This window comes from Zingiber officinale, chromosome 7A (genome assembly GCF_018446385.1).
Source record: "Zingiber officinale cultivar Zhangliang chromosome 7A, Zo_v1.1, whole genome shotgun sequence".
In the NCBI taxonomy this organism is placed as follows: Eukaryota; Viridiplantae; Streptophyta; class Magnoliopsida; order Zingiberales; family Zingiberaceae; genus Zingiber; species Zingiber officinale.
The window spans coordinates 114,781,861-114,800,201 of record NC_055998.1 but is presented as its reverse complement, the minus strand read 5'-3'; the positions used below and the strand labels follow the sequence as shown (position 1 = coordinate 114,800,201).

The 18,341-nt window shown below is 35.2% G+C and overlaps 1 protein-coding gene across 2 annotated transcripts; it reads right to left on the bottom strand.

Annotated features, from left to right (window-relative positions):
* Positions 1-205: 205 nt before the first annotated feature.
* On the bottom strand, positions 206-2,217 carry LOC122002105 (transcription factor bHLH112-like). Of its 2 annotated transcripts, none has more exons than XM_042557162.1 (6): positions 1,830-2,217; positions 1,371-1,731; positions 1,154-1,270; positions 989-1,069; positions 854-919; positions 206-751 (listed from the first exon to the last, which is right to left on the bottom strand). In XM_042557162.1, the coding sequence occupies exons 1-6, from the start codon at positions 2,192-2,194 to the stop codon at positions 512-514; spliced, it is 1,230 nt and encodes a 409-aa protein (XP_042413096.1). In that variant the 5' UTR covers positions 2,195-2,217; the 3' UTR covers positions 206-511. The 2 variants fall into 2 exon arrangements, with proteins under 2 accessions (XP_042413096.1, XP_042413097.1); XM_042557163.1 differs by having other exon boundaries at positions 989-1,054.
* Positions 2,218-18,341: the final 16,124 nt, after the last annotated feature.

Here is an 18,341-nt window from a genome sequence, read left to right as displayed (position 1 = left end):
AAGGAAAACTAAAAACAAATCCAAAATGTTTTTCTGTCCTCCACCCAAATTTTCTGCCAGAAAACAAGATGACACTGAGAACCCAATTACCAATGGCTTTTGTCTGACATACATTCCACTACCCTCATACCGCATAAACAACACAAAAGTCAAGATCCCAAAGCAAACAAAAACATTTTAAAAAAAAACAAATCACAAAAATTCGTATGCTCAATTGATTATTCCTTAACATTATTAAATTTGAAGTGGTGTCTGGTCTGCGCCACCCACTCACTGCATCAAATTCAAAAACAGGAACAGCAGCCCACCCATTTCCTCCTCCCTCATCTCCCTTCAGCTGCTAAATTCAGCAATCAGTCGACTTTCCAGCCAAATTTAGCACCTGTTCCCATTTTTCATTACAAATTTAGTTCTTCATCGTCTACAAATGATCAACTTAAACACGGTTAACTATTAACTAATGCTATCTTAATCAGTTCCATCTGCTTCAGCTCTTGCTGGCATGCATGCTCTATCTGAAACTTCCTCCGAACAAAGCTGCACTAGGGTGCCAGAAATCACCGGCAGTCTCGCCGGCCACCGGGTACGTGCCGCTGATCGGAACCAAGCACAGCCCTCGGCTTCTCAGGTCAGCTAGCTGCTTCGCGGCATCGCGGTTTTCCGGCTGCTGCTCGTTGATCATCTGCATTAAGTTTGGCACCTGCTTATGGTTACTGGGAAGCCCATCTTTGAAGTAGGGACTACTTAGAACCTAAAGTTCGATCGAACAATTACATATAAAGTTAGCGATCGCTGTTGCATATATATGAACTATAAATATTGGAAGTTGATTGGCATAAATGGCAGTGCTTACGCCGACTTGATCATGGAGGAACTTGATGTAATCGATGGCTTCTTGGAGAACTGATGCAGTGTCAGTCTGCAATCAATGTAATAAAGAAAGATTCATAATTTGTTCTCGATCGAGTTAATTAAAGGGAATATATACCTTTCCAAAAGGTGAAACTAGTTGCTGAAGGGCAGTGACTCTGTCCCCCAACTTCTCCTTCCTCACCTTCATGTTAAAAGACTCAAGATAGTACAAAAGCAAATAGATCTAATTAAAGCTGCATGATGAATCATAATCTACGGAAATCTTATCATCTGGCCGTACCTTAAAGGGCGGTAATGGCGAAGAAGAAGCCGCCTCCACGCGCGGCCTTTTCTGATCGCCTCCAGTTTTCTTGGCGGAGGAAGAAGAGCATGCGTCATGAGTTGCTGAACTGACCATCTATGAACACAAACGCAAAATTGATAAAGGTTCCAAAATCTAAATAACATACTTATTAATTTATCCGAATTAAAATTTATATATATATATATATATATACCTTGCGGCCACAAGTAGTAGTTTTGGAAGCTAGAGTTGGAGGATGGAAGATCGAGTTGCCATGATCAGCACCGGTTGTAGTGTTAATATTACACCATGGAGAAGTGTTGCCGGCGATGAACTGCAACTGGTTATTTACCTCTTGGCTTAGAAGAGGCTTAGGCCATGATCCATAAGAGCTAATTGGATTCATACTGCTGTGATGAATCGATTCATCACCAGGGCTGGAACTATAGTGTTGGAACAAAAAATTATGGTCCATGGCAGAAACCATGGGAGAATCCTGCTTCTCGATGCAAGCTCTCGAACCCAGTTCTTGATCTTGAAGCATGGAGAGAAAAGTCTCAGGCCTTTCGCCATTCCTGTATATATATATATATATATGTATGTATATATTTCAGAAAACTGCATCACATACATGCATGAAATCAATCGAACATAGATGTTCAAGATCACGTACAGTAAGGCTTGCGTCCAGGAGATGGAGGAATCGATGAAAGAATGAGGGGCGACTTCTTGGAAGGTGATGGAGCTGCCACAAGCTGATCCTGAAGACTCATCACAGGACTGGAGATGCGGTTTTGCTTCGCTGCCCAACTCAGTTGCAGTGGCGGTGCTCCACCAACTGCATCTGCCTCCGTTGCTCATCATTTTGTGCTCGCCGTGAGCCGCTTTTTCTCTTGGCTTCTTGCCGGTTGCGTGGGAAGGAGGCTTGTTAGGGTTGATGGAGAGAATATCGGAGGATTGATCGAGGATTTGATATACGTATATATTGGAACCTTCAAGAGGAAGCTGAAGCCAAAGGAATAGATGTAAGATGACCATTATAAGTCTTTAATTTGCTATGTTTTTTCACTTTACTCTGTAGAATTCAATTAATTATAAATCTGAACTCATGGATTGTGCACTCATATTTATATTCTGCTGGATTGTTCTTTATATTTACTTGGGCAGAAAGGAATATGATGCAGTTTCTTTTACTTTAATGGATTCAAAGTAGAGGTGTAGAGCAGAGTACACAGTACAGTCTCTCATTAACCTTGCTTTCCTAAACCCAGAAAAAAGAAAGGAAGAAAAATAAAAGAAAAAAGAAAGGAAGAAAAATAAAAGAAAAAAGGAAGGGGGAAAAAGGAAAGCTGCCCTACTTTGAGAGAAAGAGTGAATCACACAAGAAACAGGTAAACCAGCTTTTTTCCTTTTTATAAATTTTCATGATTAGTGAGAAGTGGTCTAGATGCACATGATCTTGAGAAGGAAGCTAAGCCATGTAAAAGATTTCTTTTTGGATGAAAGAAATAGAACATTTATCACGATGCCAAAAAAAAGTTTGCCCGGAGATCATAGAGATCTTTTATGAAAAGCACTAGTTGACTTGCGTGTGAACAATGCAAATAGAACATAAAAGACGATGTCAAGAGAAAAACGAGAAGCAATGGAAGCTAGATAATTGTATTTAAAAACTTAGGATTTACATAAGAAAAGGAGGTATAAATAGATAATAAAAATAATAATAAAAAGGCTAATCTACCTATATATAATAATAGTTTAACATATACTAACATCCCCTCAAACTCTCAATGCACTATAACATAAAACATCGAGAATTTGTTAACAAGAAATTGAAAACGTGCGGTGGAATATGCCTTGGTAAGCAAATCTATAATCTGCATGGAAGATGAGACAAATGATAAAATGATGATGTCATTCTGATAGTGATGGTGAATGAGATGACAATCAATCTCGATTTGCTTGGGGCGCTCATGAAAAATAGAATTGTGAGTAATTTGAATGACACTAGAGTTGTCACAATGCATAGGGGTAGGATTCGAGAAAAAAACACTCGTATCAACAAGTAGTCAACATAACCAAATAATTTCAACAATAGTAGAAGTCATAGCACGATATTCTATTTCGGTAGAAAAAGAGAGACAACATGCTACTTTTTACTTTGCTAAGAGATAAAGGAATTTTCCAAGAAAATATAAAATCCTGTAGTAGACTTACAAATCTGTAGAGTCATCACCACAATCTGTATCTGAATAGGTGCACAACTCTAAGATAAAAGTGGAAGGATAAAGAAGACTATGAAACTGGGCACCTTGAAGATATCGAAGGGTGCGAAGCACAACTCCCCAATGTACTAAAGTGGGAGAAATAACAAGCTGGCTAACAATGTGTACATCATAAGAAATGTCAGGTCTAGTGATGGTGAGATACACTAAACTGCCAACTAAAGTGCGATATAAAAAAGGATCCGGCAAGGGAACACCATCAGTGGAAGAGTATCAAGCATTAAAGTCAAGTGGTGTATCAAAAGTGCGAGTGTCGAATAGATGAGCTTACTCTAGAATGTCACCAATATATTTAGATTGCAAGAAAAGATAGTCACTAGGAGAATAAGATACTTCAAGTTCCAAAAAATAACGTAGATGACCCAAATCTTTCATATCAAATTCAGGAGTCAAATGCAATTTCAACTCTTTTATTCCACTTATATCATCCCCCTATAATAATCATGTTATCAACATAAAAAGAAAGTAATGTGTGACCTAACGAAGTATAATAAACAAAAAGAGCATAGTCATATCGGCTAGGAAGAAAGCCAAGAGATTCAATCATACTGGAGAACTTGTCAAATCAAGCTCGAGGAGCTTGTTTAAGGTCATAAAGAGCCTTCTTCATACTACAAACTTCACTAGGGTTGTGAGTGACATCTAGTGGAGATACCATGTAAACTTCTTCTAGAAGATTTCTATTTAAAAAATATTTTTAACATCCACTGACGAACTAATGCAACTATAATGAGAGTACAAATAGTAACAAGCTTGGAAACTAGAGCAAAGGTTTCCTTATAATCCATATCATACTATTGGGAAAATCCTTTAACAACCAAACGAGCTTTATACTACTCAACTGACCCATCATATTTAGTTTTGATCTTATAAATCCATCAAAAACCAATCTCACACTTCCTAAAGGAATAGGAACAAGATCCCAAGTACCTTTTGATACAAAGCAAAAAGTTTTCCGCTATAGCCTACTGCCAAAGAGGATCAAAAGCAGCCTCTCTATAAGAGGAGAGCTCAAATAATTGGTGAATAGAAGTCAAAAAATAAGAAAAAAATTTAGAATAAGTAGAATACACAAAATTAGTAACTGAGTGGACTTACGAGATCATTGAGGGTAATGAGGAAAAGAATCCACTATCATAGGAGCATCATGGGAAGTAAAGGGATCATTGAGAAGCTGATGGCCATAATCTGTATATGTGTCAATCCTATAAGTAGCATATGAATCATTAAAAGAAGAGGTGCTAGGGTGGTCTAATTATAGGTAAACATGAGATGACATATCATCAGAGTCAATATAAAAAGGATCAATATGAGTGATATCAAATTTTTGAAGATTAGTAGTGTCAAGGGGAATGGAATAGAATGAGATGTGATCAAGAAAACAACATCATCCGAGATAGAGTTTTTAACTAACTATATCATAGCATCTATATTCCTTTTAACCCTCACTGTAGCCAAGAAAATACAAAGACCAAACCGAGAATTAAGATTACTACGTTTAACTTGACGACAGAGGACAAAATATGTGGATCCAAAAACTCTTAAGACAGAATAATCAAGAACATAACCATATAGTTTTTTCAAAGGAGACAAACTGGATGTAATAGAAGATGGAATTCTTTGATAGAATGGACTGCAGTAAGAATAGCTTCCCCCAGAACTTGCTAGGAACATATACAGATTACAGGAGAGAACGTGCAGTTTCAACAATATATCTATGTTTTTTTCAGCGACAATGTTTTGTTCAAGAGTGTTAGTACAAGAACTTTGATGAAGTTTACCATCTGAAGCAAGTAGTTAAAAAAAGATTAGATGTATATTCACCATCCAAATCACATCAAAAATATTTAATAACATCATTATATTGAGTTTTTACCATGACTAAGGAAATTTGAACGATATTTTATAAGATCAATCCAAGTGTAATGAGTACAATCATCAAAAAAAAAAAAAATGTAGTAATGAGATCCACTAGGTGTACGAATAGGAGATGGATCCTACACATCAGAATGAACTAACTCAAAAAGTACAAGAGAAATAGAGATACTTCTATAGAAAGGTAAAGGAGAGAATTTTGCCAATTTACAACCACAACAATATGAAATGTCCTGCGTTTGTAATTTTTTCTTTAAATTTCCTTTAGAAGCTAAGTATTTCAAATGAGAAGAAGAAACATGTCCAAGACAAGAATGTCACAAATAAAAATCAGAAGAAATAGAGCTTAACCGAAAGGATGACAAATCAACACTAGAAGTTGCAACATCTAGAACTTTTAGTTCTTCTAATACATATAGTACCCCTTGCCTTTGGCCTATCTCAATCTGCTTTTGGGATCATGGATCTTGCACGTAACAAAAAGATAAAGCAAAAGAAATTGAGAAATCAGAATCACATAATTGACAGACTAAGACAAGATTTAAAGTAAGATTAAGAATATAATATACATTAGATAGAAACAAATTAGACATACGTACAAATAGAGTCAACACTAGCTAATGACATGGGAGAATCATCAATGGTTATGATGACATAGAAAAAGATGAATTTATAGATATAAAAGAATTGACATTAGATGACATGTGATGTGAAGCTTCAAAATCAAAGATTTAGATAGGGGGATGTATACATGAGATACCACTAGAGGGCAAACTATGTGAGAAGAGGCAAATATAACATGTGGCTGAGATCCAAGGAACTTCTGAAACTGTTTAGTAAGAGCAGCGATTGTGGTATTTGATGATTGAGTTACTCCAAAGTCTGTAGGAGGAACTGTTGTTGCCATGTTGGTGCTCCAGGTTTAAGAATCATTATTGTGGTTGACTATCAGATTTTCAAGGAGAAGACAAAAACAACAGTCACATTGTTTCAATCGTCAGGTGGACTTAAAGAATTCAGAATATGATCTCCACCGTTCAAAATATAACCCTGAATGTGAGGGTGTTTCCTCAATGTTTCAAGGCGATCCAACGGTTAAAACTCAAGAAAGAGCAATTCTTCTACAACTACAGTGAATCAATTTTCCCAGCAAACCAACCCACAACATAGAAATCGCCGAAGAAGTCTCACAATGATCGGCCTTCATATCTTAAATCACAAATCTTGACGATGGCATTGAAGTTCTTCCAAATCCAAACTTTTTGACTGTAGCACCGTGCTCTAATACCATATGAACAATACAAATAGAATATAAAAAAATAATGCAAAGAAAAAGAGTAAGAGATGAAAGAAAAAAAAAAGAATGAACAGATATTAGATAATTGTATTCAAAAACTTATGATTTATAGAGAAAAATGGAATATAAATAGATAATAAAAATGATAATAAAAACTAATCTATCTTTATATAATAATAATAATTTACATTACAAACAACAAGTTATTATCCTTTAATTATCAATATTAGAAATAGAGAGACTTTTTTTTTGTTAATAGCAAAAAAGTGGAGTGTTTCGAGTAAAGTGTCTTTTCAATTGAGGACAAAATCTCGAAGGCACTGAAATAAAAGGTGACGTCATGCTTAGGACCTCGCTGTCGTAAGTCAACTTGGGCCCGGCTTGGCTTGGCGTGCAAATTGCCCACTAAGGCACCGGGGCCCACCTTCCACAAGTCACAGACAGATAGCGTGGCCATTTTGCAGTTGCCCCCCTCCTACTCAATGAATCATTGGCACGCCCCTCCCGACTCCCCAATTAATCCCTCGCTACAATTAAATAATTAATTACGTACTCGAGTTACGTAGAGATATCTACCGGGTTGACTTGTGTCGAGCACTTGATGGCCAACGACCCATTAGTGACTAAAGGTTTGACTTGTCAAAGATTAATCATTTCTAGTCTTCTCGCTGTAATCTTACATCTTGTCCTTCTGCACGCATCAAGAGTCAAACGCATCGAAAGTTATTGAGAGAATCTAGTCATCACCCACTTAAAACTGTGCTTAATTGGTAATGACATGCAAGTTGACTTCATTCTCTTCCCCAATTTGGACTTTGTTTCTTCAAATCTTTTTCTCTCTTCCATGTGATTGGTCAGCTCTCAAAGTCAATGTCCACCATTGTTATCAATGTTTTACTCATTTAGAATTAAATGACCGTGAAAGGAAACCATGACAAAAACTCGCTTAATTCAAATCAACCACTAATGGACTAGCCAAACCATATCTTCAAACTATAGCCGTGACCTCAGCATCTAGCAAAAGTAACATGAATTCTAAGTTCTCATTAATGAGCAAGTCAACCTCTATCTATCGAACTAAATTTACCACACTTAATGAGCTTGCTCGACTAAAATTAACCACCTTTTAGAAGTCGAACCAAGCTAGTAAGCTAGACCTAGTCATCTACCTAGAATAATGCAAATCTAAATGGAAACAGAAAAGGTATCGCTGAGCCGTAAATAATCTTGAATGGATTATCAAACTAAATTTTCCTACAAATCTATGGGTCCCGTTGATTGACCATCTACTTAAATTATTCCCATATGTAGCTCTAAAGTAGCTTTAATTTTTTATTTTTATTTATCAGGTATATCTAACTCTTGCAATCCGATTAGTCTGAGGATGGATAATCCGATTGCATATTTTAGCTACCAAATAAATATAGGAAACTAAGTGGCTCATGACATAGCGTCCCACGCTATAAGAAAACTGCTTAATAACGATAGAATTAGCAACAGAAGTATAATTACATGGTTAATTAGCTACTGATATAATTTTCGGTTGTTAATTTAGCGAAACAATTATACTTCCATTGTTATTAACTAAAAATCATATTTAATTTATTTAATTAGTGATGGATATATAAATATTTTTATCGTTAAATTAGTGACGGAAAAAAAATTAATCGCTAAATCAGTGAAAGAATTAAATATTCATCGTTATTTAAGTCCGTCGCTAATTTAATAATAGAAATTCAATTTCATCTGTAGTGATAAAATCAATTGGGCACGTAGGTAATCCTCTCTCCTCTTCTCTCTCCGACTGTGCTCGTTAGGCTGGCCACACCCTCGTGTTGTGCTCGCGAGGCCAGCCGTGGCCTAGTGCTGTGCTCACGAGGCTGGCCACGATCTCGAGCATAGAGCTCGTGAGGTCGGTCGTGGCCTCGCGCTATGCTCAGTGCTCACAAGGCTGGTCATGGCGGCCTCGCATTGTGCTCGCAAGGGTGGCCTCACGCTGTGCTCTCCCTATTGATCCTTCCAGATCTTATAATTTTTACATCACCATACCTTCTCATTATGTTTTTCTGGTTGCTTACTAGAATTGTGGTTGAATATTCAGAGGTCAGATTCTTTAGTCCATAAAAAATAGACAAGGGGATGAATTATTTATAATTATGACAGGATTGTGATCGCGATCCGATCATAATTAATTGTGTTTCCTCTCTAGGTTCACCATCCCTCTAGATTATAGTTTGGATTAGGACGGATGACTAGAGGCCACCCCCGCTCAGCGTCCGGCAGTCTAGCCACTTGCCCACTGCCGGTAGTCTTCAAACAGCCTTCGGCCATCCTTCTTGACCCAAAGTCGTTAGACGTACGCATGATGGGATAAATCTCAAGTCGTCAGTTCCTGATAATCGAATTCTGACCATTACGTCAGAGATGTCATACGTCCACCGTCTATGCTATATCCTAGAGGCATCTCTCATTGTATTTAAAAAAAAAGTATATCTGCTACCTTAGCGGCCCCCCTAATGTCGGCCCCACGGATATGGAGGGAGGTTCATGCAGGTACACGGGCCATAGGCGCATGGCGAGGTAAACCCCAAGTCGTCAGTTCCTGAGAATCGACCCCTGGTCATTATGTCAGAGATACTATGCGCCCACCGTCTGCGCTACGTCCTGGGGGCATCTCTCATTGTATTTAAGACATTATGTAATGTGACTTATTTTAACTAATTTTTGTTAAGTTTTTTATTATCTTCAGGTATCCAGTATTTTCTAAGTTTTTATTTCCAACTTGTTTGTCAGTGCTACTGCACTTCTTTTGAAATTCAAATTTAATATTTAGTTTAAGTTTAAATGCTATTGATAGTATTAGATTTTAATGATTTACTTAATATTAAGTTTAAACTATAGGCAAGTTTAGCTTTACAAGTTTAATATTGTTCTAAATTTATTTCTAAAACTGAATAAAGCTTGGATATAAAATAGATTAGAAAATGAATTATCACCGAATATTTTGATAGAGTTGAAAATTTTATGCATATTGCTAAGTGTCATCCAAATTATATATAAATGGTAATAAGTTACGTTAGATTATGTTGAGGATTGTTAGGGATTGATAAGTATTGATTTATTAATAATTCAAATTCATCCAATCTTTTATTTACTATTTTTTTAAAAAAAAAAATCATACAATTTTACTCCCTATAGTCATAGTGTAGTTGCTAAGTAAAAAATTTAAAGAGTATTAGTGCCTTCTCATTCTATATAGAGGCATGTACACTAAAATTTTAAAAAAATTTATTATTAAAAATTTTTGATAAATAATTTGAATATTGTTGATAGTGTATAATATAATATTTTTTTATACTATTTTTCTATATTTGGGGCCGGGGGACATGAGTTAGAATTTTAAAAAAAATATGGAACATTTATTGTACAAAATTATACTACAAGTAGAGAAGGAAGGGAACATATGATAGGAATGCATGGAGGAACAATTAGGCTGAAAAAATGACACTAAAATTCAATAACTGATCGACATAATAGAAATACTAAGCTCACTAGCCCAAATACATGATCCACAAAGCATACGACTATGTTACAATCTATTATAGAGCATGCAATATACTTGGTGAGTTTATAATAAAGTTATATAATTTTTTTTATTATTAATGAACTTATTTTAATTTATAAAAAATTGTGTATGCAGAGAGATATTTTATAGAGATGTTCAACTTGTTGGGAGATATTTCGCAATACGTATAAAAAAAGGATGATACTCATGTTGATGTTCGATCAAAGACCATGTATAGACGTAAAAATATAAACTTTATTACAACTCATATTTAATAATTACTAGTTTTATTAATTTTATACTAGATATTAATAATATTTTTTTACATAGTATGAAATCACTGATTGAATTGCTAAAGAGTCTCAGCATGCAATTGAAGGAGAGGAGTTACAGACTCTATCAGACAAAGTACTAAATGATATATATTACGGCGTTATCGGTGGAAGGAAAAGAACTTCTTTTATGATCTTAGCTCCCAGACAAAAATTGTATATGATCATGCGATGACTTCTAGGCTCAGGGGTCCTTCCATTTCTTCATCTACTCATGTGGAAGCATTAATAGTACAAGAAAATTAAGAATCGAGAGACGATTGGGTCACAACATTAGAGTAGTCTCAGGTCAGTGACTGTCAATGACTAGTAAATTCAAGATCATGTCAAGAAGTTAGTAGAGTGGTAAATGCAATAATTCATGTCTCAATGAAGTCCAAATTTTCTAATGCCGCCTGAACACTCCTAATAAGTAGCTCATAAAAATACTTCAACTTAGTATCTTTAATTGTATTATATCTTTTCAAGAATAATGTAGATATAGATATATTTTATCATCATCAAGAAATATTCAAACTCTTATTAAAGTATATTTTCATAAAATATGCTAATTTGTGTTTATCAGTTTGTATATTTTTCTAGTAAATAATTTTGATTTTATGTATATTTAGCTTAACTTTAGATTCATATATGAGCTAGATTATTTAAAAATAGAAAATGTAGTGGAGTTTGAATGATATGTTTATTTTTTATAATAATTTATCATATTATACTTGCTATAGGATCAGATGATGAGATATCATGATTATGAATGTACTAGTTTTTGTACATGATGGAATGTTGGATTTGAATTATATGTGATTGTTTTTATGATGGAAGTGATGAATGTTTTTGAACTAGATATGATGTTTTAAATATTACTTTGTGATGAAAACATGAATATTGTTGATATAGTAAATGTTGAAGGTTGAATGTATCTGTTGGGCATTGCATGAGTTGCAATGTTAGGAAGATGAAAGAGACATCCATTCACCTTCATCTTCCTCCATTACGTGCCATTAATGCATCGGTTACATATCAGTAGATTCTCCTCTTATATATTGATGCGTCTAAGAGCAATCGGAGAGGATCAGAGAGTGCACAGCGGAGGCGACAGTGGGTAAAGAGAACGTCCTATGGAAAGGATTTAACGTGTGAAACTAAAAGGGATTTTTGGTTTCATCCGTGATTGCACTTCCGACATCAAGCAGCATCTTTACCAGCGTCTTCTTCTATTTCTTCTCGGGAGATCACTATAAGTTGTTTACAGTTTTATCTTGTGTTTCATGCATAATAGAGGCTACAATGGTATCAGAGCTATGCCTAAGCATGAAACATGACTTTCGTCGAAAAAATATCTCTTCCGCCTTCGCTAAGCGAGATCGGTCGCGATCTGCTACAGTTGTCGAACCCGAGAGATTGCTAGCTATCAAATTCTGAGGTCGAAGAGTGTCGGCGACGACATCAAGAGACCAACGATGGACAGTCGCGGCAACCGTGTTCGTCACAGTAAAAGAAGTGAGCATCGCGGTCACAGCAAAGAAGAGAAGAAGAATTTTAATCGATTAAACTAATCGATTAAAATAGTTTTTGATCTATTCAAAAATTCATGTAATCGATTAAACTAAAAAATCATAGTAAATATGTGTAATCGATTTGAGTAATCGATTCAAGTCAAATTTTTTTTTTTGAGAAGAAAAAGCTACTACGTTGTTCTCTTTGTCATCGGAATTGACACAAGTAGTCAGTCATACAGTCGCGACAACCTCATTCGTCATGGCAAACGTAGTGAGCGTCACGATCACAACAGATAAGAGAAGAAGAAGTTTAATCGGTTAAAATAGTTTTTGATCTATTCAAAAATTCATGTAATTAATTAAACTGGTGAAGCACAGTAAATCTGTGTAATTGATTCAAGTGAAATTTTTTTTTGAAGAAAAAGCTATTGCATCGTTTTCTCTTCATCGCCAGAATTGAAGCAAGCGTCGGTGAGGGGTCGGTAACTAGTGGCCATGGCCGATGAGGCCCTGCTACCTAGTTGAAAGGTCGGCAATTGGTGACCAACGTGTTTGTCGTGCGAAGAAGGAAACGCTATAGTATTTTTGACGGTGTCATATTTTTTAATCGATTAAACAATCAACTGAAGAAATTAAAATTTTAATCAATTCAAAGATCAGGGAATTGACTAAACTGACGAACAGTATCAATTACGGTTCATCCGTCAAAAATAGTGTTTGAAAATTAAAAAAAAAACGTGAACAGTGGATTATGCATAAATGGTTCAAAACAATTGCCCAACTTGATATAAATCTGTTCATTTTTTAAACAATTGAGGTTAATTAGATTTTGGTTCAATTAATTGAAAATTAAATTAGACCAACTTAATCCATTTAAACCAAGATTTGATTTAAATCATTAGTTAGTTTAATCAGATCAGTTTAATTCAATAATACTAAAGTCTGGTTCAGACCATTGATTGATTTAACTAGATCAGTTTATTATTAAATTAATTGGGGTGGTTTAATTACATAAGTTGGGTTCTCTAAATCAGACCGTTGGATTGAATTTTTGACCCAAGTCTAGTTTAAACCATTAGTTGATATAAGCATATCAGTTTTGGTTCAATAAGACCTAGTTCTGGTTTAAATCATTGGTTAATTTGATCAGACCATTTTTGTTCAATTAGACCTCAGTCTGGAACAAAGTTGGTTTAACCAAATCGATTTGATCTCAACCAGAATGAATTGGGCTTAGGCCAAATATGATCAAATGATCATATTTGTTCTATTTGGTTAGATTTAATCAAATAGATTAGATTTATTCTAATGGGTCAGACTTAAACCAATGGGCATTGATTTGATCAAACAGACCAAAGTTTGATCAATAAGTCTATGATTGGCTGAAGTGGACTTAGATTAAATAATAACATAACATTGATACAGAAAATCCCTGTCCAATTAGATTAATTTTAACGAGGACATTAGACGGAGCTTAGGATCTAAATTCCTAATCGATTGATCAAATGAGTCAGTCGATTTAGACTCCTGAAATCAAGAATATTTGTTTTTCTTAATAATATTAGTTTTATGCTTGTATAAATTGAATTAAGTCAGTTTTATACTGACTTATTTAAGTTTAATTTATAGATGACATGGATAATTATCAGTCATGGAAACTCGAATAAGAAGAGTTTCCAATCCTAGATAATTACAGGATTTGGGTGTTGATTTGTTCAATGCCGGAGAATCCAAAGGTGGTAGCATACCAGATATGAAGGTTCTCCGAAGGGAGAATCTTATATGCATAGTTGTGTGTGGAACTACTTCACCGTGATTTCCTAGAGGAAGATCTTGAAGAATTTGAGAAGGATCCAGAGGAGGATTTTGAAGAAGTTTCGATGATAGATCAAATTGAAAATCTTGAAGTTGATCTATCTGAGATTGCCTTAAATGAGTCCAGCTTGAAGAGAATTATGTTGATCACTGCACTAGTATTTGTCCTAGTGGGAGTGGTGTTAACCTATCTAATTTTTTAGAGTTATGTTATTATAACTATCATTATGTATAAACAGTATTAGTCTATTTAGTTCATATCAGTTTGTTATATGCTAACAATATGTAGCATGTTTATGTGAATGATATGTTCATTCATATATTGATTACTCTAAATGATACATAATAAATGATTAGTTCATTTTATTAAATAATTATTTTATTTAATTAAAGAAATCATGATAGAATAATGATTAGTTTATTTGTTGGGATGTATGTAATAATATTGATCAATGTTGACTTAATTGGTCATATGAATGATGAGTGAAAACATAGTTATCACTTGATTTTGTAAACCAACTCAAATTAACATTAAGTCAATCATAAATTGCATGCATATGAATTACACTAAATACTAAATAATATATTTATTTATGTTAGATCATGGCAAATAAGAACAACATAGTTAGACTTAATAACAGAGAGAAATTATATGAGGATAATTACAAAATCTAGCAGTTCAAGATATAATATGTTCTTAAGGAAAAAGAAGTTCTTGAGGCTATAAAATATGTTATGAAAGAACCTGTAGATGGTCCCACTACATAGAATAGACGAGATCTTGATGCTTATAAGATATAGAAGAAGAAGGACTCCACTGCTAAGGGAATATTGACTAGTTCAATGGTGGATGACCTAGTTTTTGAATATGAGTCGTATCTTATTGCTCATGCAGTTTGGGTAACCCTTACGAAGAAATACAGTGGAGTAAGTCTGAGCAAGCTTCAACAGCTGATGATTAAGTTTGACATCTATAAGAAACGTCCAAATCTTTCAATGGTTCAACACATCAGGAGATGTCAAACATGATTCAGAAGCTTAAATCTGCTGGTCATAAGTTGAATGATGAATAACAGGTTCAAGAAGTTATTTGTTCCCTTCCATATTCTTAGGAGACCATGAAGCAGACCTTAACTCATAGTGAGAGTATTAAGACATTCATTAACATATCACGCCATTGAAGGCGGATAGAGTTGAATCCACAAGGATTTCTGGACTAGCCTATGTGACTATTAGTTCTGTTAGATCATTTGTATCCAAGAAAAGGAAATGGTTCAAGAAGGGGAAGAGAAAGAAGAAAGAACTTGCTGTTGTGGGACAAGGCCCAATCAAGAAGAAAGAAAAATGTAAGTGTGTCTTCTTTTCCTGAGCATTTTGTTGCTAGTTCAATGTTGTTAGCTGATTCTTATCCTTTGTGGATTATAGATTCAGGAATAATTAATCATGTAACTCGGGAGTGAGTTACATTTGTAGAGTATCGACGGGTACCAACTGGCAACAAATGGATCTATGTAGGAAATAATGCAAGAGCTGAAGTCAAAGGAGTCAACACTTGCAAACTCAACCTCCGTGGTGATAGTATTTTGTTTCTACATGATGTCCTATATGTTGGAGCAATCCTAATGGTTCGTGCGATCATGCATTTTGGTATTTGGGCAAAAAGTTTAAGTTAGGTTTACCCTTATATTTGATATGTGTATCTGAGTGTGCAGGTTTACAAGATACACATATGACTCAGCTTGATGGCTTCGGGTCAAGTGAAGGATGGAGCATCCGAGGGACCGTGGACAAGGTAACAAGGACAAGGATTGAGGAAAGCGACTTCGAAGGATGGCATTGGTGACAAGCCGCGGGCTTGGATGCATCCGAGGGGTGAGAGGCAAAGGAAGTAAGCTTGAAGGCAAAAGGTCAAGGCTACAACGAAGAGTCAAGTGAGTCGTGAGGGTGAGGAGTTTGAGTGCTGAGAGACTGTACTCAGATTATCGGTCGACTGATGGAAATGACAGTGAAATGGTATAGTCGACTGGACAGTTGACTGGGAGCAAACAGAATGCTTCTATTCACTCGGTCAGTGTGGAGCAGTCGATTGGTACTTTCACCAGTCGACTGGTATCGAGCCGTTAGGTTGTAATAGCCGAATCTCCATAGAGGGCAATCGACTGGTACTTTCACCAGTTGACTAGTAGGCGGGGTGGTTTTTCAACTCATGACCTATATAACCAAGGCTTGGAAGCTTAGTTAAGGTTGACGAAATTTGACTTGGTTAAAGTCTAATTAGCAGTCTACTAGTTCTCAAGTGCTCGTGTAATCCAAGAGATCTTGGTTGAAGTTGTGGTGAGGTTTTTCCAACCACAAGGAGACTTGAGCTAGCCGGAGTTTGCCGGGGACTAATCCATCGACGGATTGAGGGATCGTCCACCTTACGGACATTCATGGAGTAGGAGCAAGTTATCTCCGAACCACGTAAACAAACATGTTAGTTAATTGCATTTCCTTATTGTCTTTAGATTAGCTTCCTTGTTTATATTTGTATTTGTACTCGTATCTGTTCTCATATTTCCGTTTGTGCACTAACGAATACCTAGGAAGCAAACATTTGGGGGCACCGATTATTCAACCCCCCTTCTAGCCAGCTATATACACAAGATCCCCTACACTGTATGCTCTTGAGATTCAACAAAATCTGGTTTCTATCACTTGTCTTCTTGATTTAGGTTATCGTATAAATTTTTATAGTCATTGTGTGAAACTTCGAATTAATTCTGTGTTAATTGGGCATGATTATGTAACAAATGATTTTATGGTTCTTGATGTAGAACCAAAAAATAATGATGATTGTTTTTAAAATATTGCTCTTACTAGTAATGCTGATGTTAATGATGAAATTTGGCATGCCAGACTAGGACATATAGTACAAGAATGAATAAATAGATTAGCTAAGGAGGACTTTTTAGGTACTCATGCTAAGATTAATTTGTCTATATATGAACATGGTCTTGCTGGAAAGGCAATTAGGAAACCATTTGGAAAGACTATTAGGACTGAATCATTGTTGCAATTAACTTATTCATATATTTTTGGTACAATAAATTTAAATGATAGAAATGGGAGTTCTTATTTCATTATATTTATTGATAACTTCACACGTTTTGGTCATGTGTATTTGATTTCACACAAATCTGAAACATTAGATTACTTCATTCGTTACTTGAATGAAGTTGAGAACAATTGGAATGTAAGGTTAAAACCTTGCATACTGACCGTTGAGGTGAATATTTGTCTAATCAATTCAAGATAATATATAATTAGAAAGAGATTATTAAACAGTTAATTATCCCTGGAACACTACAACAAAATGGGGTTGCTGAAAGAAAAAATAAGACTCCTCTTGAAATAGTTAGGTTTATGATGACGCAAGTTAATTTACTAATCTCCTATTGGGGAGATGCATTATTAGCTGTGACTTATATATCTAACAAAGTACCTTCAAAGTCAGTTCTATCTACCCCACATTAACGTTGGACAAGCAGAAAGTTGGATTTGAATAATTTGAGACCTTGGGGGGTCTGCTGCCTACATTCATGATAAGACTCACGAATATAGAAAATTAGGACTCAGAGATAAGAAGTGTATCTTTATAAGATATTCTGAGACTTCTAAGAGTTATGTCTTCATTGGTGAGTGACAATATGGAACTATCTCTGAAATAGAGTTAAGAGATGTTACTTTTCTTGAAACTGAATTCTCAACACAAGGTAAAGTTGATAAGATTATTCCTCTATATGAGATAGAGGAGGAGGATAATATTCCTTTATCAATAAATCAGGAGATACCTGAATCTAGTCAACCTAGTAAGAGTAATTTGCCACTGAATAAGTCAGTTTCTCAACAGTCTAATCTACGAAGAAGTAGTGGTCAGATTATTCCTCAGAGAATGTTTGACATTGAGAATGAGATATTGATGATTCTCCCAGTTGATATAATGAACCTCAAATAGTTGAGGAAGCATTAAGATACTTAGTTAGAGAAAAAAAAGGTAAGTTGCAATGGATGAAGAAATAGAGTTAATGAGAAAAAATTAAGCTAGGGATTTAGGCGATCTTCCGCTGAGCCGAAGGGCTATTAGGAATAAGTTGATTCTCAAAATCAAGAGGAAAGAGGATAGATCGATTATTCGATACAAAGCTCGACTAGTTGCAAAAAGATATACCCAAATGGAGGGTATTATTTTTAAAGAAAAGTTGAGTACATCTTATGAGTGAAGATCATGAAAGATCGATCAAAAAGGCTTTTGGGTTTGTCTCAAGACACTTATATCACTAAGATGCTACAACACTTCAATATGTCAAATTGCAATATTGTATCCCAAGACTCCTGAAGAAATAGTCGAAATAAAAAAAAAAAATCATATGCTAGTATTCTTGGTAGTTTGATGTGTAGTATATTGTATACTCATCTTGCTATAAACTATGTTGGCTTAATTAGTCATTTCCAGTTAAACCCAGGATCGAGACACTGGA